Source organism: Anarhichas minor, unplaced genomic scaffold, assembly GCF_050575085.1.
Source record: "Anarhichas minor isolate MPS153535 unplaced genomic scaffold, ASM5057508v1 ptg000030l, whole genome shotgun sequence".
In the NCBI taxonomy this organism is placed as follows: Eukaryota; Metazoa; Chordata; class Actinopteri; order Perciformes; family Anarhichadidae; genus Anarhichas; species Anarhichas minor.
In genome coordinates this window covers 2,586,840-2,605,773 of record NW_027466476.1, presented here as the reverse complement: position 1 = coordinate 2,605,773, position 18,934 = coordinate 2,586,840, and the positions used below count along the sequence as shown (strand labels likewise).

General features: G+C 41.2%; 2 protein-coding genes across 2 annotated transcripts; one reads left to right on the top strand and one right to left on the bottom strand.

Annotated features, from left to right (window-relative positions):
• Positions 1-334: 334 nt before the first annotated feature.
• On the bottom strand, positions 335-9,972 carry kifl (kinesin family-like). Its single transcript, XM_076104983.1, has 20 exons — positions 9,870-9,972; positions 8,963-9,151; positions 6,499-6,617; positions 6,089-6,181; positions 5,891-6,013; positions 5,558-5,650; positions 5,343-5,403; positions 5,108-5,250; positions 4,655-4,831; positions 4,365-4,491; positions 3,717-3,823; positions 3,209-3,308; positions 2,931-3,117; positions 2,470-2,650; positions 2,097-2,334; positions 1,161-1,321; positions 956-1,060; positions 683-780; positions 518-596; positions 335-385 (listed from the first exon to the last, which is right to left on the bottom strand). Exons 1-20 carry the CDS (start codon positions 9,970-9,972, stop codon positions 335-337), a joined length of 2,535 nt encoding a protein of 844 aa, XP_075961098.1.
• Positions 9,973-13,039: 3,067 nt separating this feature from the next.
• On the top strand, positions 13,040-17,965 carry LOC142964394 (annexin A1-like). The gene is made up of 12 exons (XM_076104696.1): positions 13,040-13,131; positions 13,678-13,758; positions 14,452-14,542; positions 14,822-14,916; positions 15,050-15,163; positions 15,432-15,522; positions 15,695-15,774; positions 16,613-16,757; positions 16,848-16,943; positions 17,038-17,096; positions 17,197-17,319; positions 17,478-17,965. The coding sequence occupies exons 2-12, from the start codon at positions 13,699-13,701 to the stop codon at positions 17,535-17,537; spliced, it is 1,014 nt and encodes a 337-aa protein (XP_075960811.1). The 5' UTR covers positions 13,040-13,131; positions 13,678-13,698; the 3' UTR covers positions 17,538-17,965.
• Positions 17,966-18,934: the final 969 nt, after the last annotated feature.

Genomic DNA, 18,934 nt, shown 5'->3' with positions numbered 1-18,934 from the left:
CATATGCACAGCAGTCCTAAAGTCTGTGGCTCTGATGAGGATATTCTAACCTATCAATATTAAATGAGTGGTATCTCATTGAATGTGTGAAGGGGATTCATTGACCCATCACCATCTTTCCTATTCTTATCGAACATCCGGATTATATCCATAGAAAAAGCACCTAAGGGTTCATTCAGTCATCACTGAGGTCACAAGTTAACCAAACCTATTTTATATCACCCATCCCTCAATGTGACTACATTAAACATTTAAATGACACACAGACCACGAAAGAAATGGTCCAAAAAAATCCCAGCGAAACACTTTAATCCACTATTGTACACAAGAGACTTCAAATGTCCTCCTCTTCCACTGTCTGTCCTGACCTCAGCTTCATGATCACCTGTCAGAAACAGAAATGGAAAAACAAAACAGAAATATATTCAGCGTGACTGTTTCAATCTGGCCATTCAATTATTTGTGTTTTATTCTACATATATATTCATGTTTTGCAACACATCACAGTGACACGCACCTCTTTCAGCTGGGCAATCTCTTTGTTTTCCACATTTCTCTGGGCATTGTTGGTTATGGCCTTCACTCTTGTTGCATAACTGGAAGGTTCAGGGAGTTCAGGGTTTATTTAGGAGTTAGTTAGCATTAAGGTATTGAAAAAGATAAATCTCTATTTGTCTCTTACATTAGAGATGTAAGCGTCTCATCAAGGTTGCATTCTGAAGGAGAGATATTCACGATCATGAGGGTTTTGGCATTTCCACCCAGGGAGTCCTGCATCACCTGAGATGGATGAAAAGCACAGGTCACATTTGGCTGAGCTGCATGTCCACATTACAGTCCATGACCACACATAAGCAGCTCTTTGGTCATTAATACAGTTTTTATGATTTGTGTCTGAGGTCAACTACGTTCGATTTCAGTCAAAATCCAAAATATACTGCTCTTATTTCATTACCTGTGTCAGCTTGCTATTCCTGTATGGCACATGGGGCAGCTCAGCAGACAAAGCTGAGATCACATCACCCAGGGCACTCAGAGACTTGTTAATGGAGTTAGCCTCCTGCATAGGAGAATTTAAAGAGGCCACGAGGAACATCTGATTCTGATTGATTATCCTTACAATCCCTGGATGCTGCAATCAAAGCAACATATGAGCAAACCTTTAGCTGGTGGTCCTTGGCACCAGTCTTGGCTGCTCTCTCACTGCCTGCCAGGTCCACGAGGCTAAGCTTGCCGGTGCTCACACTCCCATTGGTCAGACTCCTGCTCTCCACCATGATGCAAACAATGAGATGGGAGCGGGAACTCTCCAAATTCATCTCTTGGGAAACATACACAACATAAAAGGCTCTGAATAATGGGTTACACTGTGGCTGCAAATAGCAATTATTTTCTTATTATTGGGACAAGAAAAATCGCGGAGTAACCAGTAGCAGTAACTAGGTTACTAGGTTACCAGTTCTGTAAGCACGACGAGTAGCTGACGGATGTGTCAATCACGCTAGAGATAAGAAAAGTATTTCGTTTGAGGAGCTGAAATTGGATTATTTGTAGAAAAGCTATACATGATGCTGTCATGACTCTACTGTAAATAATTGGAATCAGTTTATTTGAGTTATTCTGCAGACCTGTTGGCTACGTTATTTATATGGATCAGCATATTGTTGACACTGTGAGCACACTAGTGTTGCTATTTGTGTTTTGTGAATTGAATATTGGCGTTTGTGTGTTCTTGCTGGTACGTTATGTACGTGGCAGATGGAGGGGCGGCAAAGTGCATGCACGCGTAGTGCCTGAAAGAATCTTAAGTGTGTAAAGACTGTATTAGTAATTGTTCTTAGTGCTCCCTATGACTAAAACAGTCGGTGCATCCTGTAATGACTCTGGTGACCTGAGTGCATCTATAAAACAAAGGGTCTCCTCTTCCTACAGGACGCTGATTCACAGTTTGGCTGCTCGGCCACTCACCGCCCAGTCCAGTAATGATGTACCTAGCTGCCGCCCCGTCACACTGACTGTAACTAACACGATTAATCCAAACCATTTAGCAGGGCCCTGTTTGAAGTAGGCAGCATGGCACGGTATAGAGAACTCACTGGTGGCAGAGATGTGTCTGTTGGCGCAGGCCTGCTGGAACAGAGCGTAGAGCTCCTGGGCACTGGAGGCCTCTTTTGTCTCTGCTCCTTGGGCAAACACAACCCCTTTTCTGTTCCTCTTGATCTCCACCCGCCTGGCCTGGCCATGGGACTGGGGCTGTGCCTGGGCCTCACCAGCTGGGCTCACAAAGAGGTCCTGCAGCCTGTCACTGTACAGCTCCAGCATATAGGCCGAAACCTGAGGTAAAGGATGAAGAAGTGGAGGAAGGAGGAGTACAGGGCCAGGGAGGAAGAAAGTTGAGGGAATCGATGCAATTCATTTTAAGATTTTTCCCATCTCCCAGATAAGATCAAATACTTCGGTAACTGTTACCTTGAAATCGAATTTGCTGCTGCTCTCCTGTATTTTATCAAATATGGCATTAAAAGATCTTGGCATAATCCCGGGGTTCTTCTGTTCCTTGTCCCCCACCATGGTGAAGGTCTTCCCTGAACCCGTCTGGCCATATGCAAAGATACAGACGTTGTAACCATCGATAGCTGACTGGATCAGCCTGTGGGGGAAAACCCATCTTAAACTGCAGCAGCATTTAAACATTTAAACATCTAAACATCTGTACTTTAAGATGGCTCCCTTTGTCTTTTTATCAATGTGATTTAAATAAATGTTTACGTCAGGGTGGATTTGCACAAAACTATATAGTATTGGAAAACTATACCTTTTTGAATGTCTTGTGAAGCAAAATATGCACATTTGGGGCCCATTATATGTGTTATGGTACATTTGTGGATATAGTGTATTGGTCCGTGATTAGGAAGCATAATCCCCCTCACCTGTTGGTGTCATGAAACAGGTCTTCCTGAGAGGCTTCAGCACCGAACACCATGTCAAACTGAAACTCCCTCGGCCCGCGAGGTGATTCCACGGTGACAGAGTAATCGTCTATTTTCTCCACAACGGTGGTTCCACCCACCTCTGTTCGGTTCACCGGTCGAATCCGACAAAACACTCTGATTTTACCTAAAAACAAAATAAGACATGAAAATTAAATTACGTCAAAAAGTGAGGGTTAAACTGAAACAAATTTCACACATGAATATCTAACGTGTACCTTTCATATCTTCCACCATGTTGTAGTACCTCTTCCTCATTGTCCTTTCTGAAGTGTAGTTCTCAATCATTTTCCTTTTCTCGTCTTTAACTTGCTTTAGCTTTAAAGAAGAGCATGACAACACACAGCTCTGATACTGGAGAATGTATGTAAACTTTGTGTGATATACAAAACTAAAGAAAAGTCAATGTATTTGCTACAATGTAATCAAGTTGTTAATTCACAGACAATAATGAATCCAGTGTATGACATCTGAATGCACTCAAACCATTACAGCTGCAGACTTAATATGTATAATGCTTCAACAGCCCACGTAACTTATGTCACATCTTAAGTTGTTATGGTATATCAAATTCACCACTGGTGTTTTGTAGTGGCACGTAAATAGACAGGGAAGGCCCACCTCCTCTGCTCCTTGTGTAATATAGAGGACAGGTGGGAGGTTACCATCTTTGAGGCCTGACCCTACCTGACCTGAGATTTCAACCTGTGTGATTTAAAGACCAACCTGATCCTGCAGCAAGAGAAGTTGCTGACCAACACTCTTCACTCCCTCTGTGGTTCCTATTGTCCCTCGACTCAAGACGTCCTCCAGTTCTGAGACAGCGTCGCAGTCTGAGCAAAACAGACATTAAAACCACTGACATAAGAGATGCACCTGTGAGCCGCTGTAGTGCAGACACCGAATCATATGTTGGACAGCAAGACTGATGTACATGAAAGTAACCGGCTTTTGAAGATTCAAGTATTACAGTTAATGAGAAAAAAGACTCTTGAATGATTATGATTCCAATGTAATCATTAATTTACAATTGGCTGCAGTCAACATATTTATTGAAGGTATTCATTTACCATTTGTTACAGGACTTTCTCCGGTTTTAATGCAGTCCAAAGCCAACTGAGAGACCTCGTACCCCCTCACTGTTTCTTGTAGTAAAGACACACTTGACTCATATTCATCTAACCTGAGAGGTGGAAGAAAAACATCTAAATTAATATTATATTTCAGACAATAAAAGGAAGACAATATGAAAATTGGCTCAATTTAACCTAGACACTGCCTGTGACTATTCTAACCAATCATTTTTTTGTTTACATCGTCAAACTGTTTTAATGATCCCTAACCCATCTTGGTCAGTGGTCCCTCTGTCATTACTGTCTTCTTCGGTCATCTGCAGATGATCTAGTTTGTCTCTGGCTTCGACCAGAGCGACCCGATTCTCCTCAATCATCAGGTCCAAAAGAGCTCTGGTCTCATCCACTGCGCTGCAGATAGCATGAGCCTAGACAAGAAAACGAAGTGGTATGAATACAACAAAGTCATAAAATCAAGGTGACAGAATGAAGTATCTCCTGCAGCTCGCCAAACAGGGAATGCCATGTTTTAAAGAAATTTGATACATAGGTAGTTAGCAGTTGGTTTATAGGCTACATATTGAACAGCACCTTGTGTATGACGGTGGGAAGCAGAACGCTGCAGGGCGGCTGAGGGATGGGAGGAATGGGGCTCTTCTCTGCCTCCAGCAGCTCAGTGATCTCTCTCTCCCTCTGGTACAGACTCTCTTTCAGCTCCTCCAGACGGGCTTTAGCCCCCTCCAGTGGCCGATCTGACTCATTGCAGGCCTGCAGATAGAACCACCTTAAAGGGTCAGTACACCCACATCACAAAAAAACATTTTGTCATGCAGACATTTGATACACCCACCCCTAAAACTCGTTAATGGGATAATATCAGACAATTTGCCTGTCTTTGTAATGAGACCATTTTCTTTATATTGTTCCTCTGAAGGGGTCTCAGAAGTTTTGTTTTGTTGGATGCTTTGCTGATACGATTATAATCTTAAATCATGCCCTTCAAATATGATCAGCAGACTGCCATTGTAACTGATTCCAACCCACCAAAGTCTGTTGTTGATCTGGAAGTCCTTTGTTCTCCGAGCTTTCCCCTTCCTCAACGACTTCCTGCTGCACCTGTGATGATGCCGTCAACATTTCTTGAACTTTCCCTACTTCCTGTCGGGCCATTTGCAGCTCCTGCAGCGCTGATCAGTGTCACAGGGTGTTAGGAAAGGTGTTGTATGCAAAGTTCAGTGATTTTGGAGACATACATATTAATTGGTGCATTCAGACTCACTGGAGGCCTGGTGGCTGTGCAGGACATCCAGCCTGTTGGAGAACAGTTCCAGCATTTTGCTCTAAAAGAAAGACCGGAACAACGTTGGTCCAATAGTTATGTAATGACATTGAAAAAAAACCGTTGCCTGTTATACTCAAATATGGCCACAAGGATGTCCTCCAGGTCAGAGGAACACATAAGACTTTACGAAGCCTGCCAGATTCCTATGCAACCTTTTCTCTGTCCCACTGCAGGGCCTCCTCTTTACTCCTCCTTCTCTCAACTCTCTGCTCCTCCTGCTGCTGCTCGTTCTGTGCAGTCAAAGCCTGCGGGGAAAAAGGACCAGGCAAGGAGAAGAATACATAAATAAATACATGAAGCTGTTTAATGTTTTAACTATATGGCCTATAACATGACTAGTGAGAACAAAGTGTGTTAAACGAGAGTTACAGGGGAATGAGCCAGATAATAAGGAAGAAAATGGGAAAGGGAGTTGATTGGGTTTGATATAATAGAGACACTTCGGTAAAAGGTACTGAGGGAGAGATGGGCTGACCATCACTGACCGCAACGCTCCTCTCCCAGTCAGCATTCTTCTTCTCCACCTTCTCCTGATAGAGGTCCAGGATTCTCCTCAGAGTGTTCATCTTGCTCTGGTGGTTTGATCTGATCCTCTGCACGGTCCACTGCTGATCACACAATAACATTTGTGTCACCGTTGCAGTGTGTTGGGGCCTCTTTTTCTCACACGTACCCCTCCTCACCTGGTTCTCTCGTGCTGTGGCCTGAAAAATCTCCTCCAGCTCCTGCAACTTTTCCAGGTGTCTTCTCTTCAGTGCCTCCATGTCCTCGGCTATCTGTCGTGAGGTTTGTAGTACACACACACACACACACACACGAAATAGCATCCTGGTTGCGTTGTGTAAACTAATCGAATGCCTTCAGCACACACCAGCAGCATCAAGGCAGCCATGTGAGTGTGACGAAAGAACACAACACAGTGTCTGACAGTGACTTCATTGTGTGTCTGCATGTCCTCTCACTGAACAACTGGACACAGCTCTAAGTCACATGTCTGACTAAAATCCCTGTTTCATAAGAGTTGGGAGTCATCTGTTTTGTTCATGGTATAAATATAGTGCTTATAGTGCTTGTTCTGTGCTGGTTCTTTTACCTGAGTGATGCAGAGCTCAGCTGACTCGTAGGGGATGTAGATTTTGACATCTTGTGACCTCTCGGCATCTGCAGGCTGATCTGCATCACTGCTAGCTGACAGCTGAGATTCTAATGAGCCTGCAAGAATAACATGCTGTAAATCCCCCATTCAGTTCAGAGCATACGTGCAAAATGATAGCCACCATCACTTTGTACCTTTTTGTAATAAGGATACAAATCATATATGTAAGTAATGCTTAACTAATGCATGACTCGTGATGATCTAATGCAGGTTTTATCACGGATTCCTGCTGCTCACCAACGATGGAGTCACGATGACTTTATGTGACAAGATTAACTGAGGAATGTTAATTCACAGTTATTTATACATTAACTGATGGTTGAATGATTCGTTGTAAATGAGCTGTTTTCCAGTTACATAAAAGTCCATTTCAGACCCATGCATTAGTGCTGCCTCTCTGAAAGCAGAACAGCACATATTCTCATGAAGCTTTTTTTCCAGCACATCTTCCTGTAATTTGTCAGTTTGCACCTGCTAGATGATTTAGGTTTTAGTGCATCACTATCTACCATGCTTAAGTCCACTTCTTTCAACAACAAATAATTATGATAATTACAACTGCATCAACTCATGTTCCACCCCCTAGGTTGTCAATGTGACATGAATATCATCGGGTTATGCAGCAACATGTCTGTTTGAGTGAAAAGAAAATAGTTTCATATGTCTGAGAAGTAGGTAGGTTCTGTTCTGCTTTCAGAGGGATCTATGGTATGAAATGAACTATTATGTTAGTAGCATTCAGCTGTTTTGGTCACATATGAATTATTTTTTGAAGTAACTGAATGAACATTTCTTGATGATCTCTAAAATGTGTACTAATCGCTTAAAGGCTCAGCGACTTTATCATTTGTTAATCATGAGCAACAGGAATCCATGATAAATCCTGCACTGAAACATCACCAGTCGTGCATTAGTTAAGCATTACTTAAGTATATGATTTGTACCCTTATTATAAAGTTACTGTGATAGTCAAAAATAGCAAGCTTTACTTCTCTGAGCTCCACAGTTTCTATGTAACTGCAGTATCTTTCTCACCTCCCCTCCTAACCCAATCATCATCATCATTCCTCTCCTCTAGCACCCCACCCTCCCCTTCACACACAAATACTTTGTGAGGATACTCATAGATATAATGCATTCCCTAGCCCCTGACCCTAACCTTCACCATCACAACTAAATGTCTAACCTCAACCCCTACCCTAACCCATCCTAATTCTAACCTGAACAATAAAAAAGTCTGAACCCTCAAACAGGCCTTTGAAGAAGTGAGGACCGGCCAAAATGTTCACACTTTGTAAAAAATGTTCTCACTCTGAAGGTCTCAAACTTAAATTGCTCCTCACAAAGACATATGTACAAGTACACACAGATACACTCCCACTCCTCCTCCACATGTCTTCATCATTTCACAGCACCTCGGTTGACCTCTTGTCCAGGGTGTTTTCTGTGGTTTCCACCGATCCAGCGTCTGAACGCATCCCATCTCGTCATCCACAGAGTTTTGTGACGAAAGACAGCTTTAACAACGGAGCAAATGTCGGGGGACAGTTGGAAACAACTTGGGAGAGGAAGGTAACAGCAAGTCTTATCACATATTATTCTGTTGCTTAAATATGTTGCAATGTAGGAAATGTGCTGAGTGACATAACAGTATTTTAAAATTGCACATGTAACTGAAGAGAACTTCAAATATTCAATTACATAATCATAATGGTGAACAGATGAATGTCAAACGCTGGAGCTCATAAATCCCCCCTCCAGCTCTGTGTTTGTGAATCTGTGCAATCTGTTCTGTTTATTTGTTTATAATGCATTTATCATTTATTTCACTTACGTGGATGCAGTTTTGGGGAAAATAAAACACTTAAATCTCAGTTAAACCATTTACATTTTATTTATGATATTTAAAACATGTTTTACATCTTTATGATGATAATGAGCGATTAGCATGCAGTTTATTGTCTGTTTACATTTCTCAATATTGCACTCAAAATGTTTCAATAATTATTAATTTTCTAGTTAACTAAGTAGTTAGTCGCTGTTTATTTTTCGTTTTCATGTTAATTTTCGTTTTCATGTTCATTCAGGTTTATCTAAAATATTGACACATTCCATAAAACACCGTTGTCTCTTGCATTCCCCTCCCCCCTCTTTGTTTCCTCATACAGGAATGTGGGCGTGCCGTCATGCTGCTACTTTCTTCCCAGAAACACCTTTTAGCAGAGAAACAGAAATTGTGTCAGCAATTACAGAGGAAGGTTGGTGGGATAAAAAAACAAACACTTGAGTTATCTATTTGGTTTGCTTAGGGGTTAAAGTGCAACGGTTAAAGGTTACAGTTAACTATTGTTTACACCTCGGTGATTGCGTGTGGGGGGTGAGGGTTGTCTACTGGTCTGACCTGCTGTGTTGTCCTCGTACTGGTCAAACTGTGTGTTATGAATTATTGGACATGGCGTCTCATCTTTCAGCTCTGGTATGCTGCCCGGTAAATCCTCCAGCACCTGCGCTGTGACAGGGACCCGTCCAGGCCGAGAGGACAACTCTAGGTCTTCAGGGCAGCTAGACCTGTCAGTTGTCTCCCAGGCGTCTGAGAAAGAAATTAACAGGCAGATGGTGTGCGTGATGTAAAGAGGACATTTAGATATGCAGAACATGCAAACAGACAGAGAAATGAGGGACAGGTATGACCTACCACATAAAAAGTCTTGACAGTATGGATGGATGTAGATTTGGATGACCAGTTAAGATTAAATGCTAAAAATAAGCTGCAGCAGGAGAACATACTGTACATCTTTCAACCAACAAAAACATCTGGATAGAAGATGGTTGAGCTTACCTTGACATAATGCGTACCTGAGGCCAATTTATATATCTCTCTCATACAACCCGTAGAGTTCTACACACAAAACATTCTTCAATGCATTTCTGCAACAGCTATAGAGGGACACCAACTGTTTTTCTACTGGCAGTACAGATAAGTGTGCATACGGCGGTCTGTTGGTATACTGTGTACTTTCAAGTCTGGTTCTAGTGGACCCTGCTGGCCTTCATGTCCAGATCTCCAGCCAGACCCTGCCAGGAACAGTGTTTGTTCTGATAAACTCACTGCTCTGCTGCTTTACAATGGAGGCAGCCAAGCAGCTGGAATATTTAAACCTCGTCTAGCTTCACCCGTCTGCCTGCAACACATTTATCACCGAGAACAGCTTCTTCTTTAACATATAATCTGATGATAAAGATATTAACATTATGCAGATGAATAAGCCATTGGAACTTTAGGAGTTTACTTGATGTTTTACACTCACGTTGCTTGCCTGCAGGGGCCACAGAATGATGTCTCCCTACTTTCTTTCCCAGGAAGGTCAGTGAATAAGATCCATTCTCAGCTCCAGACGAGTTTACATACATTGTGTAAATAACTGAGTTGGCTGTTTTTGTTTATGGTCTTTGTAGTTGAAAATATGCAACTGGATCGTCCAAAATCTGCAGAGAAAGGAGGGTTAAAATACCTTTAAAGCCACAAAGAGCCTTGAGAGATGAAAAAGTTGTAATTTATATCCAATTTAAGATCCCAAAATATTTGAATCTCCATTATGAACTCTTGTTCAACGCTCAAACTATTTGCAGATGTCGAAAAGCTGACGCTGCAGATTCAATCAGGGAGTGTAATCCCTTTGTCAGCCTCTCCAAGTGATTATAAACTACAAACTTCTCAACAGGAAAAAATAAAAAATCCCAGTGTTTGAGTTTGTTTCAATTTTACTGTACTACACAGGAACAAATATCACATCTCACTTGGCATTTGCCCAATGCCAGTTATTTTACTAGATAAATTGACTTGAATTTACAGGAAACTGAAAATTTTAAATTACAAAATGAAATTGATGTCAAAAATCCAAACCATGGATATGATTTCATCAGAAAACACAATAACATCCAAGAAAGTAGAAAACATGACACAACTGGACAAAAAGAATAAAAAAAGTTTGATGATGAAATGTTTACCTGGTCTGAGAGCAGATCAGATCCCTTCAGTGGGTTTCAGTGCAGTTTGAGTGCTGCTACTGACCAGGAACGCAAAGAACGCATCGATCCTGATCTCTATGGGGAACTGAACTCTCAACAGTCTTTAAATATTTAACGTGCAGAGATGGAGTTTCACCATGCACTGGCTTAAACGCCACAGAGTGTGCTGGTAAAAGGATGCCCCAAACAGTCCTCAGGTTCCCTATGTGTAAGATACAGATTGTAACTGGATGATGTCTCACATTCAAAGACACAGATATAGTTCATGCACACACTCACTTAATTCGGTCTCTCTTGTTTGTGTTTGTTCTCCTGGAGACCGCACACTCACCTCACTTGTCAGGGTTAAGATAATTCAGTGGTGAAAAGGAATGGAATAGGTCACGTACATCCAAGTGAAACTCAGTGAGGAGAATCTGGAAGTTATCTCTATGCATGTTTGTTGTGATGAAGAGAACATCGGATGATCGGGTTTATAGAAATTATGTATTTGCCATGGAACGTAACTATACATTAAGTTAAATACAAATTTGGATTACTTGTACTTTATATGAGTATTGTTATCTAATGTTACACTTATTGTGTGTATATATATATATATATACTGTATATAGAGCCTATTATATATGTTGTTGGCTGATCAAAAACTGAAAACAGATTTGTGCATCAAAACATTTTTTCTTCTCTCCTCTTCCATTAATCATCTCACAACCCCTCAGATTCATCTGTTGACCGTTTTGAGGGGCCTGACCCCTAGTTTAGAAACCACTGGACTAAAGCTAACTTATTGTATGTTTAAAGTAGTTAAACCATGAGCTTCTGCAAAAGCAAAACACTGCTTACACATTGATGCGTCAGTAATGTCAGATGGAATCATAGTCACAGGGAACATTTGACTGCAGAAGTACTTTTAATTGTTTAATACTTACGATACATTTGGCAGATGATGTGGTTTTACTTGAGTAGGATTTTGAATGCAGGACTTGTATAGTGGAGTATTTATACTGTTGTATTGGTGGAATAAAATCAATTTAATTGTTGTTGCTGCTGATTAAAGGTATTGTACTATCTCTTCCATGTTGATCTTGGGCTTGCCATCTGATGAGGATTTCTTTTATTTTTTAGATCGAGAGACTCATTTAGAGCATTTGGACCCCGGTTTGAGCACCTGTTTAATGCGCCTTACACAGAGTTAAATCAACCCATGATGCCACTTTAATGAAAATACATCTTTACCTCATACTTTTCCCCCACACAATCTAAACTCTGCTCTGACCATATTCCACTGTGGATGGACACAGTGTCATTTTGTCAAATATGGCAACTTTAGATAGATAGATAGATAGATATGTACTTTATTCATTATTGAATTATTATTCAAATTTGTATGTTACAGCAGCAAGACACACCAAGAAGCAAAGTAACAGAGTAACCAAAAATATTAAGTATTAAAAAATGCACAATATATACAATAGAATAACAGAGTTTAACATAACAAATTTACACACATGTACTGATATCAACAGAAAAAAGGACGTCTTTCAGCACAGAGGAGCTTTTATTGATGTCATCAAGGGCCTGTGCAGTCTTGATTATAGACTCTCCCATGTGGTGTAATGATAAAGTTTGACTGGGCTCAAGTGATGCAGTCATCAATCAGATGTATCATTATCCTGGCTGGTAATCTCAGGAGCATGAACGCATTACCTTCTGCTGAGGCACGTAGTGAGCAGGTAGCGCCAGGCCCTGGTGTGCTGCCATGATAACATGCCACACCTTAAAGAAACTCATTTTCTAATTGAACCAAAGGCAGACTTTTCTTGAGAAATGTTAAGGTGGTCTTTGCTCAGTCACTCCTGCAGGTATTGTCGAGCTGATATGCACAGGGATAAAGATCAACACACAGTGGGGCTTGGAACCTCCTGATAGGCTAACACTTTTGCAAGAGAGATAACAGCAGGAATGTCATTCTGTCTTCTGGCAAATGAAACAGCAATAACATCAAACTTTCCCTTACGCTCAGGACCCCCTGCATTCCAGCAGTGAAGACTTAACGTGTGGAGCCAGTGTGTCCATATAGAGCCCTGAACACCACACAAATAAAGTGTTATGCTACTGGCCTTCCATCGGACACATCAATAGAAGCAAATGGGTCATAGGTAACGTTACTGAGTGACTCAAATGTAACAACAAAATCACAGATCATCTATCACGGCAATAATAAACATTTCAAATCAAACATTTTAATAAACCGAATTTCCCGTGTGTACATTAGGGATATTGCATGGAAAACCCCATTACGTACGTAGGCCTACAAGAAAACGGAGTGACTGTTTCAAATCTGCTGGAGAAACGTATCTATACGCGCAGCGTTGCGCTCTGATGTGGCAGACAGCGGTTCAATCCAATGGCAGCTGTGGAGGCGAGTAGGCTGGACCCGTTACTAGGTGGGGTTTATCACGAGTATAAATACACTCTGTCCGCCGCTACAACGCCCCTGGAAGCTCAGTAAGACACACTTCTTCCCTCTAAGGACACACGGTAAGACATTTTACTTCGATAAAAAAAATATCTTAAATCTGTTCTCCAGCTGTTCCAGCTGAGTTTGCTTAAGTTTGGTAGGATATGTGATGCCTTAAATCCCCTCTCCTTCAAGATATTGACGCGACCTATGAGGGTGTGGTTAGGAAAACGGAAGCGATAATTTTATGATTTACACATTTGACGCAAGAATTGTTAATCTAACTCTCTTACGAGGCACAGCTGTTACTCTATGTCAATATTAAACCACATCAAAAGTAACTGGATATATCTCAATACAATGTATAATGGAATGCATCAGTTTAGCGTTGGTGTGGCCAGCACTGGCAGTCTCCATATGCTTGCCATTATGGAAAACCACATAACACCTACAGTAAATATGCAGAGGCTTGTTCTCTCCAGGATTGGATGAGGGAAAAACAAACATGAGTTCTTTCTGCGAACAAGTTTAAAAACAATACAAGAGTAATACTTTCTTCTTTGAATACTATCAATAATATGATCATTGGACTTTGTTTCATTAAATCTGTTCTTTTCTCCCTACAGACAGACTCCAGTAATCCCACTATGTCTTTCATCCAAGCCTTCATGCAGCAGACAGTCTATATGGGCATGCCCGATGACTCAGTACGTAATTCTGTGGTCCTGTTCCAGTTGCTCTGGCCAACAGCCCTGTTTTTTTTTTTTTTATCTTCCTGTGGTGGTGGAAAATTTTTGTCAGGCAGTTTAGAGCAAGCAAAAGAGAGAGAAGTGTCGAGTGTAGAGCGAAGGGAAAATAAGGCGTGGGTGGGAAGTTGAAAGGTGGGAAAAGGGAAGGAAAAGGAGTGGAGCAGAGCAGAAAGATACGCTGTGATCTGTTATTAAAGTGAAAGGGAGCCTGGACTGTAACAATTATATGCAATGAGAAAGATGAGTGTTCTTGTAAGAGTGTGACTCATTGTACCAGGAATCTGCCCCTCCCTTTATAAACTCTGCAAAGAAAACAGAATTCTACTTCTGCTTTCCCTGGCTTCTTAAAGTGAACTACGGGTTCACTAAAGTGAATCCTGCTTGATTTCGTCTGTGCTCTCGAACTCTCCTGTCGTTATTCGACGGGGTTATAAAACCTGTCAAAAATGATCTTGTTTTATATCTTTTGTATGTCTTATGTTGAGGATAGATGCAGCAATGTGTAAGGGGAGAAAAATATGTGGTTTTACCTCTTTTAAAGAGCACTTTTGCAACAAAGGAATTAGAAAAATGCATGTTTGTAAACGACCTGCACATTACTTGGTAGTAGAAGTATTTACCAAACACAATAATCTGTGTTGTGTCTTTCAGCTCCTACAGAAGGAGGGAACGGTGACTGCATCACCCAATTTCAGCCCCAATGGAGATGCAGCAATCTTGGATAAGGCCATCAAGGCAAAAGGTGAACTTAATGTGCACACAGGGAAGCTTTGGAGTGTGTGTCAACATGTCTCGGCTTTGGTAAATATGTGCTAGAAGTATAATATGCTGGCCTCTAATGTAAGAACTTTAACATCCTCTGCTGGCCATCATGCACCATTACTACTCAGTGTAATGTCTGTTGTAGAAAGTTTTTTTTTATCTATTAGTGCAAACTAAAGTCTCCACCTACTTGCATGGCTGTCATGCAGATGCAGAATAATATAAATGGAGATTTTACTTAACAACATTCTTTGTGCAGGTGTGGATGAGAACACCATAATTGAAATCCTGGTGAAAAGGAGTAACAACCAGAGACAGCAGATCAAAGAGGCTTACCAGCAAACCAGCGGCAAGGTTATTACATTTAAATGAAGACTTTCACAGCTAGAAAGTAGAGGTTGTTCCAAAGTACATGCAATGTTACACACACACACACACACGATAACATGCTCTCAAACACTGTATTTGCTCATCGGTTATCCTATAGTCTCTGGAATCAGCACTGAAGAATGCTCTGAAGGGAGATCTGGAGGATGTGGTGTTGGCTCTCCTGAAAACACCGGCCCAGTACGATGCCTACCTGCTGAAAATGGCAATGAAGGTACACATGCATACATACAGCCACTTAAAAGGAACACTGATATAAATTACTAATATTCATAAACGAAGCTCATTTGAGGTGAATGTCGTGGCCTCACCATCATCTGCTATTTTTGGTGCATTTAATGGCTTCCACCCACTTCCACATATTATTCATGTATTGTTTTCTTAACAGGAGGGTCAAAGGTGTGTTTTGTTTGAATGGGGCCAGTGAAGAATAAGGAGTCTTTCTCTGTATCGATGTATATATGCCTGCATCCCTTTCTCAGGGTCTGGGCACAGAGGAGGAGGTCCTTATAGAGATTTTGGCTTCCAGAAACAACCGAGAGATCGTGGATATAAAGGGAGCCTACAAAGAAGGTGCGTGGTGACACATTTTTAAGCAACATTCTCCACCAAGCTAGCGTTCAAAAATAAAAGTGACAACCTGTTTAATATAGGTTTAAACATGTCAAAAAAGCACTTGATGAAACCTGAAAATTGTAACATAATTTCATATCCTCTATGTTAATATTGTGATTTCGTCATTAAGATTACAAGAAGGACCTGGAGGCTGACATCAAGAGTGACACTAGTGGAGATTTCAGGGCTGCCCTCCTTGAACTCTGCAAGGTACGTGTGTGTCCACACTTGCCTTTTAATGTCGTGGTGTGTGTGTTTCATGCTGTACTTGGTACAGGATTTTGAAGACGTGTGTAATAGGTTACAGATACCTAATTCACAACACCAGGGTGCACTAAATTCTGAGGCAACATAACACTCCCTGGATGGGTCAAATGCAGAGACAAATTTCCCCCTTACCGGGATGAATGTAGTATAATTAAAAAAATTAATAAATTAATAAAATGCACAGCACAAACTCAATATGCTAAACATCTATTATGTTTTAAATAAAGTCAATAGCTACATGTTGATAAAATGATGGGAAACTGTCTGCTTTAAACAGCCTGGCGGGTCAATTAGTCTCATATTTAACCTTTTTCTTCTGTATTTTAAAGCCTGTTAATTGTCTCCATTATCAATAGAATATAACACTATTTATTGAACAACTTTTACCTTGTATTGCTATTGCCTTTACCACGTTTAGTTTAGTTTTCATGCTCAAAAAATGTAGAACATTATGTTATTGTAATGTTGAGACTGAAATAAAACACCCAGATCATATTTTATGCTACAAAGATGCTGCCTATAACAATTGATTTCATACTATACAATCCCATCATAAATCAAGCTTTCACAGCACTACATTTGCAGGAGATCTTTGATAAAAGAAAGCTACAGAGTCTCACAGCAAACTGAAGTACATGAAGTGTAACGCCGAGGCCATTGTTGAGGTCACCTTACTGTCTATTGTGTACAGAGTAAATTAGTTTTTCACCAATAAAATCATTTCCTACACATCTTTGTTGTGTTCAGCACTGTGAAGTTGCTCTGCTTTTCTTCATCACAGGCCAACAGGACTGAAGGAGTTTGTGATCAGATGGTTGACACCGATGCCAGGGCTCTGTACGAGGCCGGGGAGGGGAGAAAGGGCAATAACTCCTCCGTCTTCATTGAGATCCTCACCAACAGGAGTGCCCCTCATCTCCGTAAAGGTCAGCTGGCTATCATGTTCAGTAAAATCTGTTTTTTTTATGTTTGTGTCTGTCAGATCTAACGCGCTTCCACTACTTCCTCTCCTTCAGTGTTCGAAAGGTACTCAAAGTACAGCAAAGTGGACATGGCCAAAGTTATCGATCTGGAGATGAAGGGAGATATTGAAAGTTGTCTCACAGCAGTAGGTAAAGGCACAACCCTCAACGCTAACTTTCATTTATGCAGTGATTTATGCACAGACTTGATTGAAAGTTGACCCACTTTTTTAAATAACCACAGTAAAGTGTGCTGGAAGCCGGCCTGCGTTCTTTGCCGAGAAGCTGAACTTGGCCATGAAGGTACGGTATAAGTAGGATACTACTCTCAAAATGAATGCATGCAGGATTCTATGCCAGCTGCCACAAGGCCTTCCCTGACTGAATGTTTTCTGCCCATCAGGGTAAAGGTACCCGCAAACATATCCTGACACGCATCATGGTGAGCCGCTCTGAAATTGACATGAAACGGATCAAGGATGAGTACAAGAAAAACTATGGCACAACACTCTACAAGGATATTCTGGTGAGCAAACTTCTGATGACAATATAAACCCATCCTACAGTCTATGTTTAGATGTCAGAATTGGTCAGGTCTTTATTGATATACAGATGGTTTAATAAACAACAAGCAATGGGAAATAGTGCACAGTGTGAAAAAAAGTACATTTTTCTTTTCTTCAGGATGACACTAAAGGAGACTATGAGAAGATTCTGCTCGCTCTCTGTGGGAGTGAAAACTAATAGCCAAACAATGGGATCAAGGCTCATACAACTGAAGAGCCAGCAGCCAGCACAGCTGTGGAAAATCACCTATAATCTTTTGACACATATTGTGCACTATATGGTCTTGTGGAAAACTGACAAGACTCCTCCTTTCTGTCATGATATTTAGAAGATATTAACAGCAATGCACACAGATTAACATGGAATTGGTGGATATCTCAGTATAGATCTGACAGCAGTATGCGGAACCTATGCTTTGGGTCAGACTTGGCTTTTCACTCATTAGGTTCTTATATCTGGTGTTGGTAGAGAAGCTGAAGTCCTTGATCACAGTGCAGCTAACAGATGTATACAGATCCCTATGTGCCAATCATATTCAGCAGCAGTGGGCCTTACCCTTGAAGGTGCTTGGACAACTTGCAAATAAAAGCTTTTGTATGAAAGCCCATCTGAGTGGTTTTGATTCTTTGCATATACACATACAGTACCAGAAAGACATGAACCAACTAGCTATAATATATGTTGCCAAATATTTACACACTAATAGTATAGAACTTATCATATATATAATCTTTAACACTCACGATGCACAGGCAACCACATATTTGGGCTCAATCTATGGCAAAACCAGTGGCGGGCCGTGCGTTTTATACCTGGGCCTCCACTGCTGTCCTGCAGCTGAAACAGCTCATGATGCCACAGCTACGGTTATTATTTGTTTCTTGTAAAAATGAAGCTCAACACCTATAAATACACTAACTGCAGAGTGCAGACACATGAATAAGCCGAGATGCGTCTCCTCTCTTCTCTGACTGCTGTGTGAGGCTACTGTAACAGTAACTGCCTGCGAGTGCTTTGGGGCGGCTCATGGCAGCACCCGCTGCTCGTTCACGACAGTAACTGCAGAACGGTACGTGCTTTCACGTCGGAGTCAAAACACCAGAAAAGTCGCTAGATTTGTCGCTAGTAGCTTTTGACAAAAAGTCGCCATGAGGGTTCGGAAAGTCGCCAAGTTGGCAACACTGGCACCGACTAAATGTGTCCCCAGTGCAACATTGGACGTAACAATAGTTCCTATCACATATAAAACCAAACAAAAATCCATCTTCAAAAAAACAAGTTGTACAAATAATAATATATAAACAAGCATATTAAAGCGGCTGCAGATGTAAAAACAAAAGCAGTTCACTTACCAAAGCTGCTGTTCACTTAAAGACAAAGTCCATCCTCCTTTCTTTAACAAGTTTAATCTCACAGTTGTTCAGTACATCCGTGCGTTTTAGTTCCAGTTAGAAGTCCTTCTCGATTCGTGGATACCAGTGAAGACCGTCGAGCCTCCCCAGTTGTATTTCTTGAATACATTTGAGGGCTGAAAATGTCCGCTCGACGGAGGCAGCAGATATTGGGAATGTCAC

Bases quoted from the DNA above. Each gene is read 5' to 3' on its own strand.
- kifl (XM_076104983.1), bottom strand. From the start codon at position 9,972: ATGTATGTAAACTCGTCTGGAGCTGAGAATGGATCTTATTCACTGACC. The intron at 5,404-5,557 runs GTTGCATAGGAA...TCTTTCTTTTAG, and splicing joins TGCAGTGGGACAGAGAAAAG to AGCAAAATGCTGGAACTGTT. The intron at 3,309-3,716 runs GTTGGTCTTTAA...TCTTCTTTAAAG, and splicing joins TTCTCTTGCTGCAGGATCAG to CTAAAGCAAGTTAAAGACGA.
- LOC142964394 (XM_076104696.1), top strand. From the start codon at position 13,699: ATGTCTTTCATCCAAGCCTTCATGCAGCAGACAGTCTATATGGGCATG. The intron at 13,759-14,451 runs GTACGTAATTCT...TGTGTCTTTCAG, and splicing joins TGGGCATGCCCGATGACTCA to CTCCTACAGAAGGAGGGAAC. The intron at 15,164-15,431 runs GTACACATGCAT...TCCCTTTCTCAG, and splicing joins TGCTGAAAATGGCAATGAAG to GGTCTGGGCACAGAGGAGGA.